This window comes from Platichthys flesus, chromosome 19, assembly GCF_949316205.1.
Source record: "Platichthys flesus chromosome 19, fPlaFle2.1, whole genome shotgun sequence".
NCBI classification, from domain to species: Eukaryota; Metazoa; Chordata; class Actinopteri; order Pleuronectiformes; family Pleuronectidae; genus Platichthys; species Platichthys flesus.
The window spans coordinates 18,938,550-18,951,268 of NC_084963.1; the positions used below are offsets into that span (position 1 = coordinate 18,938,550).

The following is a 12,719-nucleotide window of genomic DNA, read 5'->3' on the forward strand; positions in this document are numbered from 1 at the left end:
GCAACAACACAGAGACTGACGGGCCTGAATATTAAAAAAAATCATATCTGAAAATAAACATACTAGAGACAAATGTAGCTTTGAGTCAGACACAGTGAGCCAGTGGATCTGTGGTTGTTTGGGCTTGTGGTGCCTGTACTGGACAGAATGGCTGGTTCCCCCCGATTGGGGCCCCAGGGGTCCAACGCAAGTGCAGTTAAGCTCCTGCTGACACCCCCACCTACAACGAGTATATGCCTTGTTCAAGGTAAGTCCCCATTAAAGGTTCAGTATATTGGATTTAGTGACATCTAACACAACGGACAGTGGCCTCCAAGTCAAATTAAAGTATGTAAGACCCTCTGTAGAGCCTGTGCTTGTTTTGACCATTCAGGGCTACTGTAGCAACATGGTGGACTCATTCTGAGGCTGCCAAAATACAACATTTCCTTAGTTTCAGGTTTTTATACACATTATATTACATGTCTACTGATAGAGGAGAGATTAATCCTATTCACTGATGCGTTAAGTCCAGTGCAACCAGTGGCCAGAATAAGGTGTCGATCTTGCAATCCTATGCACAAAAATAATTAATAGGCACATTTATGATAATTTTGAAGCTGAACCAAAAGGCCAAACGGAGTGCAAAGCTCTAAGGATGATTCAACGAGCCAAGAGAATAATGTGACCCACATCCACACTGCATTCAGCACTAGTCCTGAGCAGCTTCTGTGTGCTCACACTAAAAAAGTGACAGAATGAGGAATTCTCAGACATGAAATCTATCATATGATATGGCTGAAAGCTCTAGAAAAAGCAAGGAAGTGGACCTTGAGTAGGGAATCTTTTGTCAAAGTTGTTCACGCTATTAGAAGTCCAGCGCTTTTTCCACATCACACTCTTCACTGCGGATGGAGTTACCCTGCAGTAGTGATGGATGCTGACGTACGTGTTGAGTAGATATTTTGTTTTCATATACAGTTTTGTAAGTATTTTCTTCCTCTCTTTTTTACTTCTAGTACATCCTATGCATGATATGACTGAAGGCTACAGACAGCAAGTAATTGAACCAAAAATAAAGTTTTACTGAGCTGCAGCGCCCTCTGCAGCCACTAGAGGTGAATCATTCTGTGCTGCGCCTGGCTGGAGCAGTTCAGTGGTTTTCATGCTCACCGGCTTGTTGTCTTTTTGACTCATTGACATATCAACATTACTCTTAAACTTGCCAGTACGTTTTAGACACTGCCTCTCACTCAGTAAAGCTGTTTTCAGGGTCCAGAGCTTCTCCTCTGGTTTGCCTTTCACACATGAACAATAAAGGAGCGTATAGGCGAGGGGTGACGTCTGGATAGAGGACGCAGGAGATACCGTACAAATTCCACCGTGTAGATCACATGCTATTTCTTTTACAGCAAATTGAGACCACTATCAGCCCTTACTCAAAATTGACATATTCATCTACTTCTTTGCCGTGTACTACACCTCTTTGTTATTGTGAGGTAATGGTTTTGTTTTTGCTTCTTTCAGTTTTGTGTGTCGTTTGTTTGAAACATCATCTTAGCACCCACTCTGTCCCGAACATCTGACTCTTACATGTGAGAGCAACCAGTCTCCCTGTTACAGCTCAGTGTGATAGCCACAGGATGTAGAAGATGTTATTCTAAAGTAAAATTTTTATATAAAGCTGCTATAAATTGAGATCGTTTTGGTCAAGCTAGTTGAGGTCAAACATGAACTTTTGAGCAATTCGAAAATCATAATAATTGAAAAAAATCTGGCCATAATATGCCCCAGATAAAACGTAGATACACAGCAAAGCAAATGTGACAGAAGGCAACACGGAAAAAGTATTTTTATTCATGAACTGTTTTTACAAGCAGTCCAACACGCAACTTCCTATCTGTCGCAAAAAAAAAAAAATTATGAAATCAAATAAATTTACTAATAATCATTGAATAATATTCTCAATTATATATCAGTATTATCATAACCTTAATGGTAATAATAACAACCCAAAGCCAGTAGTATTTGTGTTTGTCTGTGGCATACGAAAAACAAAACAAAGAGTTTCTGATGGGCGCAAATCAGAGGATTTCTAGAGCGAGCTCTCGGCAGAGAGCTCCAACATGTGGAGGAGAGAGAGCGCCCCACACACTCAATAAATATGAAAGAGCAAAGAGTCCGGTATTCAAACAAAAATAATCATCTGGAACTCGCAGGTACAATATCTAAAGTCTTTATGTGCAAGATTCAAGCTGAAGTCTTCACCACAAACAATTATACTCACATCAAAAAAAAAAAAAAAAAACGACCTCCCCTGAACAAGTTCATTTTGTTTTCTACATTAAATCTTTTAAATAAACCTAGAGCATTTTGTCATTTCATATACACATATATTTATATATACTTTGATTTTTTTTCACCTATATGCCAACCTTTTTAAATTGACTTGTGTGTGTTAGCGTGTGCTGAGAATCTGTGTATGACAAGAAAAAAAAACAAAAAAAAACACCGGATGTACATATAAGCGATTATGACGCACAGGTATGCTCTTACACTCACATGTTATACATACAGTGTGAAAGAAAACTCTTCAGGAGGAAGTTGGGAGTAGAGCTGGACAATGTGTGTGTTGTGTTGTGTGAGCGTGTCCCAATGGCAACATGGTAGAAAGCCAAAAAGCGTACAAACACAAAAAAAACACTCTTCTCCAGATAATGTTTGGTCACAGTTTTGTACCCTTCAAAAATCCCACCGCAAAGTTTATGTGTGTGTGTGTATTTATGTGTTTTTAATTTTTTACTTTTCATCTACACCTCTGCCATGTCTATTGTGAGAAGGGTCAAAAGTTGAGAAAACAAGGCTTCCCATTGGTTCCACTCAATCAGCAACAGTTATTTGGCACATTTAACAACTATTAAGTAACACATTGGGCTAAAAAGGTGCAACAACATACATTTCAATGAAAACAATAAAAACCATTTTGGTTTACAAAAATAAAAGACACCTTGAGAGGTGACAACATTTCTCTATAAGATCTCCCCCTGACTGGTAAATGCTACAAAGAAAAAAATGTAATAATCACAATGCACCCTTAATCAACCCTTTTCCTACTGCAGGTCATACATCACAGCTGTGGAAATGCATGGACATTACAGACAAGGACACTGTACTGCATGAAGACAAATTATAACCCTGAAATTTATAAAGACACTAGTTCCTGTTCCCACTGCTCTGCTGTGTGTTCTTCAGCACTACGATTGTGCGCGTTGCTGCCCTCCGCCTACAAACTTCAATGAGGTCGACGACAATGCGGGTGATACCATGAAAGCTCCCGATAATTAGAAGGATCATAGAGAAAGACAGAGGAAAAGTCCAGCCTGAAACACTGCTGCTGTTGATGTGTCACACTAACATGCATCCGTTATGGTCAGAGCTGCGATTTAAGCTCTTTGCAACAGCGAAGTCACGTCGACTTTTGTTTCTGAGTCACACAGCAGGAGCTTTACCTTCACCTTCACCTTCACCTTCCTGGCTATAGAGAAACACTGGTGTGGTGGATGCTCCCTTTTCTTAGAATATGGACCGTAAACTCCAGATTTTATGCCTTTTTTGTCACATGTGATTGTAAACATTATTTCTGGGGATTTATGAATACATCTCACCAGATTGTGAGGTATTATAACAGGAATTTGCTAGTTAATAGAACCATTAAATATAGATATAGAAAAGGAAGGGCAGATTAATTCACAGACCAGCTCAATATGTTTCTTGATATTTTCCCTCTGCTCTTAACATGTAGAAGGACAAGCGACTAGCTGCTGTCCACAGGCATTTAGGGAAAATGTAGGCCAATTCGACCAATACAGGAATATATGAAGATGAGGCAGGTTGAAGGAATCGGCGCATGAACTAGCTATCAAGAAAAGAAGAAAAAAAAAAAAAAAAAAAAAAAAGCAACAACCTGAAATGCCGCTAACATCATTGTGTTTGGTCTGTTTGAAGGTGGATTACTCCTTTAATTAGTTTCAGATCTTCCTCTTTATTTCCCTCGCTGCAACCACACCTTCAGTTACTTCCACTTGCCGCTGAGATGGAGATACAAGGCGCACGCTGCTGTACACCAACACAGAGCGTGTTGTTTGACCCTAAAGAGGATTTCCCCTCCTCATATTCAAACACACACAATCCAACTGAGCTAATGCAGCCACGCCAGTGACTGAAAGCTGTCACGCTTCTGCCTGTTCCCAACCTCCCTCCCCCGCCCAACCTCCCCCTCCCAGGAAGAAAAAAAGCCTCTTCCTCTTCCCTAAAAGGCAGGACAGATTCACAAACAGGCAGACACAGAAGTCCCCGATAATGCAAACACATTAGACTAGAACACTGGAGATGCACAGAGAAAGGGTTGTTTATATACACTCTTCCTCTCTTCCTCCGCCCCTCCCTCCCCTACATTCGCTATCATCTCTTTCTCTGCAAGTGTACCCTTCATACACAATAGTTATACCGTTCGCTGTGGTTACCAATTCCCATGTATACCAGTCTTCATGGTTCCCATAGCAACCGGCTGCAGTTTGTCAGCCAATGAAATATCAGTCTCTATGGTAACTGGCTGTACAAGAGCCACTCTGAAAGAGTCTGTGGTCCTTGTACTTCCGGTTTTCTGCACTGGAATGATCAACCATCCCCACTACTGCAGAAAACCCCCCTCCTCTGTGTGTCTGGGCATCTGCCACAGAGCAGGTCCTTCTGGGTGCTCAGTTGACTCAAGTAAATATTGATGTTGGCACTTTATGCACTTAATGTAATAATGCAGAGAGAAATGGTTAGAGGGAGGGGTGAGAAGAACCAGTGGAGCAGCCTTTATCTCTCTTTCGCAGAAATACATCCCCCAGTAAAGCCTGGTCTCATCTCATCTGAGCGACAGTAATCAGAGCTTTAGCTCCTTGGGTTTTTCGAGGAGTCTGCCAGGCTACTGGTTACGAATTCACCTGATTCAAACATAGCAAGGTGGGTAGTGGTGGGGGGACAAGGGGAGGGGAGTGATAAAGGGAAAGAGAGGAGCGTTACATCCACTTTAATGCAAAGATTCTTCATGTGCAGAGTCCTCCTTAATGTCGTCTCTCTCCTTGCCTGGTCCTTTCTTCCTCTCCATGACTGGCAAGGTCCCATGGCGGAAAAAAAACTATATCGTGCTCATGATTGGTCATCATGTTGAAAGTGTGTGTTCTGCAAGAGGCTGGTGGGCATGCTCCGCTGACACACTGCGAGGCGTCGTGGGCGATCGGTGGGAAGGCGTCAGAGCAAATGTTATGTGGCTGATGAGGAGGGGGGAAGGGAGGGAGGTGGAATGCAGTGTGTTTGTGTGAAAGTGTGTGTGTGTTCTGTGTATTTATATATATATATATGTGTGTGTGTGTGTGTGTGTGTGTGTGTGTGTGTGTGTGTATATATATATGTATATGTGTATATGTGTGTGTGTATTCACAGGCCATTGCTATTGCGGTGCGTGAGGGGAGGTTTGGAGAGCTCCACCACTCCGGCCCGCCCTTTCCCGATGACTTTTGGGGCACGACGCAGCAGCTTCTGGGCTTCTGTGAACGCTTCAGTCAGCTCTTTCTTCCACTGCACAAACTCGGGATCACTCTGCACACAGAACAAAGATAAAATCAAATCAAGGGATCAGCTCTCTGTCTTCATCCTGTCGACGCGGTTGGAATATAAAAGCAGTCCTACCTCACACTGCAGGACAAACTGCTTCCCTCCTTTGATGCGCAGCAGGATACATTTCTTGTCTTTAATCTGCGTTTCCTCCACCGTCACTATCTGCTCCATTGTCAGCAGGTTTTGCTGTAAACAAAATTGGCCAATATGAAATTAGCTGTGTAAAAAGCACAGAGAGGAACACAGATAATGATGCATTAGGGCCGCAGCTGAGAGACTACAGTTGCACAGTTGGCTTCCAGTTGGGTGAAAGGCAAAAACAAGTTCGCTAATATCCTGGAACAATAATAATATCACAAAAATGTAACACACAGGCTACAGCCACACACTAATGCATCTTGGTAAGAAACAGCCTTTTCAAACCACAACGGTCTCTTTCCATATGAGAGTTTTAGCTCTGTATCAGTTATAACTCCTGTCCGTATGTCACATGACCATTCATGTACACTGGGTCTGTGCGTGAAGATGTAAACAGGAAGCAGATTGTCTACTCTGCAGTCTGTTGCTAAGTTACAGAAAATTGTAGAAATGAGGAACAGGGATTTCATTTTTTGGACCAACGACGAGGTGGAACTGTTATCGACAGTTAATGTGAACAACACTTTGCCTTCACTGCTGGTGAAGCTGTGACCCTATAGGACCAATCAGGAAGCGAATACAGGCCACTGTGTCATTCTTTCCATTGGTGACTATCCAGACTAAAATGCATAGCCGGAGTTTCAAACTAAAATTGGCAGGCCATTCAACGTTATCCTTTTCAGGCATTTGAAAAACTCCACAGTAGTGTGGAGAAAGTAAGCGAACCAAAGCAACAGTGATGACTTTTAAAGCTAAAATGTAGTAGTGTGGATGTAGCCAGTCACAGCTTTAGACCTGTGCAATACAAAAGACCTGCATGGTCTCAATTACATTCTTAGAGTTTAAAATGCTGTTGACCCCAGTCAATGCTGTTGACTGGGGTCGGTGGTTTTGGAGCCTGGACCGGTACCGACTGGGTGGGGCTGAGTGACGAATCCGAACCCATATGACTCACACGGGGGGAGGAAGTACGAAACAAACCGTTTCAATAACATATTTCTTAGAATGGACTGAGTGACTGCGCATTGACTGTTTTCATACTTTGAAGGTCCCTGCTGACCACCTTCAAGTAACTGCGGATAGTAAAAGCCCAGAAAATGTATTTTACGGTATATGGGCCCTTTAAAGTAAAACGTTCTACCGGGTAATTAAGTTCAATTTATTTTCAAGGACAGTAAAAATCCTTCCTTGGATTAATAATAACATCTGTGCAGCAGTTTAACTTATGACAAGACATAAAACTCATGACCTGGATCCATCAACCAAAGTGAACGTGGACTATCAGGATTAGTTAAGCTGTTTGAAAATGCCCTCACATGTGAAGTCAGTGGTCCTGCACATACTCTAGGTACATATGTCCACAGGTTTTTACATAAATATCAGATCTATTTCTACATGAAACTATCTGTATTTGTCAAACTTGAAAAGTGGCATGTGACCTAATATGAATCTTTGAGCAGTGACATTAAAAATCCATTCCGTGTGAAATTCTAAACCAATGTCAAAGATACTGAGTTGATTCTTGTGTTAGTTGGGGTTCAGGGGTTAAATACAGGTTCTAAAAACCAGCTCTGCACCAAACAGAGGTCCAGCACTCGACCGCCTCTCAGGGTGGCTCTCCTTTTAGTTCAGCTACTCGCAGCAGTTAGATGAGGGCATAAAAACTGAAACTCTCTATTGAGTCTGAAGCAGATAGGTGGACTATAATCTACAGTGGGGACTCTGGGGACACAGAAGGGGCCAGGACTGGTTGTTTAACACTCACCCCGTCTCTCTGCATTTTAAAATGATTTAGCCAGTTGCCCTTCAAGTGTGGAGACAGACAGACAACATTCATACACAAACAGAAAAATTTGCAGTAACACAACGTCATTGCTTCAGGACAGACAGACAGACATCGAGCTCGCACACAAGAACGTGGACGTGGACATGTGAGGAAACGTATGTGCTATGAGATACACTCACCCGCGACTCGCCCTCCCCCCTCCACTCCACACGATTGGGGAAGAGATAGAAGTATCGACGCTGCCACTGAGTTAGGAACGGGTTCCCCAGCTTCAACATGTAGCCATGCATTATGCAATCTTTACCCAGGGCGTAGTCTGCACAGATACACACGGTCAGAACTTCTGCTGGTGGGTTTGTGTGTTAAAATATGTCAACTTGTCATTTCCTGCCAATAATAATTACCCTCCTCGTGGCCCAGCTGCTTGTTCTTAGCCCTCTTGCGAGCCTCGCTCTTGTCTGTGTCCGAGTTGACGGCCTCGTAGACCGTCTCTGCCACCTCCTGCTGCCAGCGCTCCGAAATGACCAGAGGAAAGTTCTTGTACAGCTCCTGGTCACTGTCCAGCAACTGGAGCACAAACAGAGAGGAACAGAGAGCAGGACGTTCAATGGTGTCTGAACTCTGAGGATTTAATAGTCGCCTGGTAATAGATACAGAGCTCATTTATAAAGTTTACAGGAAGTAAATGACATCAGTTTATCACATTTTCTACTTTTTAAAATGAATGGAATTAAAATAAGTATTTCATTATATATTTTATATATGTAAATATGTTAATGTTCAGTTAATATCAGTTGGCTTCTGGGGTTTAATGTACTTCTTTTCAAATAAAAAACATTCAACTGTGGATTTCCTCTTATATTTATACGTGAAAACATTATACGGATATCATTGTGGTTATCTGACTTTGGCAGGAAATTCAAAATCAAAAACAAACAAGCAAAACCTTGAAACACTTTTAACATATATTTGTTATATTTTTAGATTAGACATAGTCTTGTCATGTGAAAGAGTCAACACTGAGTAAACAGATTCATTACCTGCTGCTTGGAGCTGACATTTCTTGACAATTCACTACCTTCATGAAGGCTAAGGTATTTTATTCTGCTCATCTATATCACTCAAATATTAAAAGCACCTCTCAGTATAACACTTGTTCAAAGATGCTGCTGTAAACTTTAACTGTCTCTTTAAGAAACTCCGTGCTCTTCTTACACTTTCACACAGAAACAGTCATTTGGTTCTGACTGGATTAACATCAAGGGACCAGAGCTGTGCACTTTCCCTCCTCCGTCTTGATGCTCTCGTACTACAATGCAGTTATGTGTGTCATTGCTGCAATGTTAAAGACGTACGCTATCCAGGGACACTTCAACAGGCACGTTTGCCTTTTATTTCCCTGCAATGTGGTGTCAGAGGAAGAATAACTGAAATTGCAGCCACATTAATGTAAATGAGGGAGGAAGACAAACCCAGGGAAGTAACAACTACATACACGATGTCGTGAATTGATTAATTTCAAACCATCCGTTGCTTCAAAATCTAAAGCAAGAGTGAAAGGATCAAGAGCTCATCAACATCCTGTGAGTCAGGAAGGTAAAGTCAGTTCACTGACGGCTGTCGGAATGACATCTTTGCGAAATGCTTGCACATGCAGGGGATCAGAAAACAAACCAGGAAGTACTTGCAGTCTTGGGTTGTTGTAACAGCTTCTATAGCTCCCACAGGAGAGCCAGCAGGCTGCAGCGTTTTCTGTGGTAACCGTTAAAAGGTTTATTCTAAAGAGTATGGACAGCCTGTTTCTTAGGAAAGGAAGCAGCTCAATGATCTGGTTTCCTGTCTTTCTTTGGATAATGGAAAACACTGACATGATTCATAATATAAATCTGGTGCGAGGCTTAACGGTGGTGAACAGTGTGTATAAGAGTTTCTGAATGGATGATAATTTTTGAAAGAAAAAAAGAAAAATCACAAACCTAAAAATTATATTTATCACTGAGCAGCTTTGTCTGTTCACACTGTGGGCCTTAACTAGGTACATTTCTATTATTGAGGAATCTGCTGATTATTTCAGTGAAACCTACCCCTATACTTACCTGTGGTGATGTATTTAAATGTTTTGTTTCATATTTGTTTCATATTATCAGATTTGCAATTTATGAAAATTGTATTATACAAAGAAAAGCAGCAAAGCCTGAGAGGCTGTAAAATGTTGTATCTGTATACTGTTGGCTATCAGTCTGGCTACAGCCCAAAGCAAGAAAACTAAATAGCAAGAATTACAGTTTGAACTAGAAACTCTGATAACAGTGCTGTGATAAAAGCGAGGAATAAATGTCAGTTTGGCTGCTCTCCAGTTCCGGAGCTCTCTCAATAGTCTGACTGGCCATCAGCCACGTTGAAGGGCTGCTTTCCTGACTTTGACTTTCCACATTTACTCAGGTTTTTCCACAACCTGCCATGTCCACTACATTGGCAGAGCCGTCAATGGCTACTGCAGAACTCTTCTTGTTTCTATAGTGAACTTGCACGCATACTTAATTGAGCCTCAAGTTTCCTGCCCGGTGTCAGACAGAATTGCACAAATTGAGGCTAATAGGGAACCAATCCAAATGCAGATGGTGGAATTATTCTATATTATCTTATTATTATAACATTGCTTAAATCATCATTTAAAAGGGTTAGGGTCACCTGTAAGAGCTGGCTTGGTCTGCATTTGTGTTTTTACTCTACTTATTCTCACCTGTAGTTAATGTGTTGCATTTACTAAAGAGCTGATGGATGTGTACAAAAGCATGGTGTGTACAGCTTGTGGAAATCAGAGGGTGAGTAAGCTAAAGTCCTTTTTCTGGTTTCCATCAAGTTACTTAATTTCTAGAAACAAAAAATGTCCATATTTACATTATTTGTATCAGTGGTGACTTGTTTTCTCATGCTGCTGAGCAAACACCCTTTATTATTTGAGCAATAAATGCTCAGAGGGATACAGGACACATCTGTTTACAGTGATGGGACACACACAGAATCCATCTGTGGAGGAAGAGAAGTGGGTAGAAAATGTAACACTGGGATGTGTGAGAGTGTTTTACCTTGATGCCCTTGGTATCCTCTTCATCAAAAGAGCCTATGTCAAAAGCATCTGCGGCGTTCACCTCACCCCTCGGGGGGATTAGCGGGGGAGAGTACTGGAGGCAGAGGGAGAGAACAGAGACATGATATTCAGAGCGGGACAATCTAAGAAGACGTGGCAGGAGGACAAACAGGAGAGTGTGAGCAACACAAGCAGACAACAGTTCCACAGCAGTGCTTCCCTGAAGTGGTGAGGTAACCATAGCAACAGTAACTGTATGGACTGATCACTAGTGTAGCGCTGTACAGAGTTGCACTAAAAATGAAACCATTACTTGACCTAATGCAGCACAGATACAGCACAATTCAGCATCTTATTACCCAGGGTCGATGTTTACCATAAACTATTTTCTTTAAAAGACCTTGATATCAATATTTTCATGTTCTGCTTTTTATGAGTCATTACAGGCAGTTTCTGTTTATTTCTGTACAGTAAAAGGGCAAAATCAAGGTGAGGACTTGGAAAAACCAGAGTTTTTTTAAAACCAAACATAAAGTCTGCATTAATTTAGGTAAAACAAAATTGTCCGGACCAGAATATTTAACCACTTACTATGGCTTTCTATTTGATGGTGACAACAGCATGAAGCGACTGAGTAACCCCTGCTCTTCAGTTAGTCACATCTTACAGAGCCATCTGCCCTGCAAACCTTTATCTCAACCCCACTGCTGCTGCTCCCTGTCGCACCAGATAAATCAGGTAAATATGGCGGCTGCGTGACAGCAGTCCTCTCATTGGTAGCCAGATGAAATACAAGTTACTGAATATAGCTCCAGTGATACATTTACTTGAGATAAGAAACATCCAAGCAGTTATAGAGAAGAACAGGATTATGACCATGTATTAATTTATTAGTGGCATGTTTGCCCTTTGTGAAATCAATGCATGAAATTTGAATCCAAACTATAAGTCAAAATCAATGATGTAGGCTCCAGTGGCTTTGTTCAGTGCATTTAAATCTGAGTATTATTAATCCACTTTAGTAGGAGGAAGGTCTGAAAGGTCTAAACTACTGTGCCTAGCATTGCTAATGCAAGGATAAAAACATGAATGCAGATTTGATGATATGATGGGATAAACCTGTAATTGAAGGCTGTACTTACCTGTTTACATACCATATAAAATGCAACCAGAAAGATACAACTCTACAGCAGATATTTAAAAATGTTGAAATTTTGGATCTAATTCCATGTATTTAATCTGTGTAAGTGCAACAGACTGTACTTTGTACTGTAGTGGGACTGATGTTATTCTCTTCAGTAACAGGAGAAAGTCCACAACTAGAGCATCACACTGAGGCACAGGAGGAATTTCAGTGTGACACTACTGATAGAGCGATTGAGGCTGTTTACTGTCTTCAGTTCTGGTTCCACACACAACAAATCTGACTTCAACTGCTCTACAGTGTTGTTGAATTTATCATGAACAAATTATGTGTTTGACCAAACTTGTTTGTTCTTCTTTAAAATTTAACATTTGTGCAAAACACATTCATTAAATGTTTGGAATATTTATATTGAAAAAGGGGTACAAAGCATGTAGAGCAATTAGGTGTCAGTTCTCATTTGTTCAAACATCCATTGCACATTTGGACACAACTAGAATACCAGTCAGAAGAGTGCATACTTTCATTTTGTACCAATTGCACAAAATTATATTTATCTAAGTATCCTAAATGTGCCTAATTCTTTCCATCCATCAAGTAATTACTTGCTGGAAAATCAGTTAAAATATCAATAAATGTCAACGCAAAAGAAAGTGACACAAATATTAGGTCCGTCCCCTGATCTAGATCCACACCAACATTTTATGGGATCATCCCTGACCCTCATTCCACAAGTCTGTGGTAATCCATCCACTTGTTTTTACGATATCCTGCTAATAAACAAACACTGATAAAAATCATAACCTCCTAGGTGGGGGTAAAACAAATTCGACTGGATTCAGTCACAATATCGCCGCAATGAAGATTCTCACTGTGGAATAAACCCCTGGAGCACAAAGATCAAAAGATGATGAAAA

At 41.1% G+C, this 12,719-nt stretch overlaps 1 protein-coding gene across 1 annotated transcript in view; it reads right to left on the reverse strand.

The window, feature by feature from the left end:
* Positions 1 to 1,814: 1,814 nt before the first annotated feature.
* The window catches only part of grk3 (G protein-coupled receptor kinase 3), a 60,222-nt gene continuing 49,317 nt past the window's right edge, over positions 1,815 to 12,719 (reverse strand). Inside the window, exons 17-21 of the mRNA XM_062412445.1 lie at positions 10,657 to 10,752; positions 7,972 to 8,134; positions 7,747 to 7,883; positions 5,716 to 5,829; positions 1,815 to 5,625 (exon numbers count right to left, since the gene is read on the reverse strand). Of these exons, the coding sequence (XP_062268429.1) occupies positions 5,464 to 5,625; positions 5,716 to 5,829; positions 7,747 to 7,883; positions 7,972 to 8,134; positions 10,657 to 10,752 (672 nt within the window). The 3' untranslated portion in view covers positions 1,815 to 5,463. The remainder of the gene's footprint in view (positions 5,626 to 5,715; positions 5,830 to 7,746; positions 7,884 to 7,971; positions 8,135 to 10,656; positions 10,753 to 12,719) is intronic.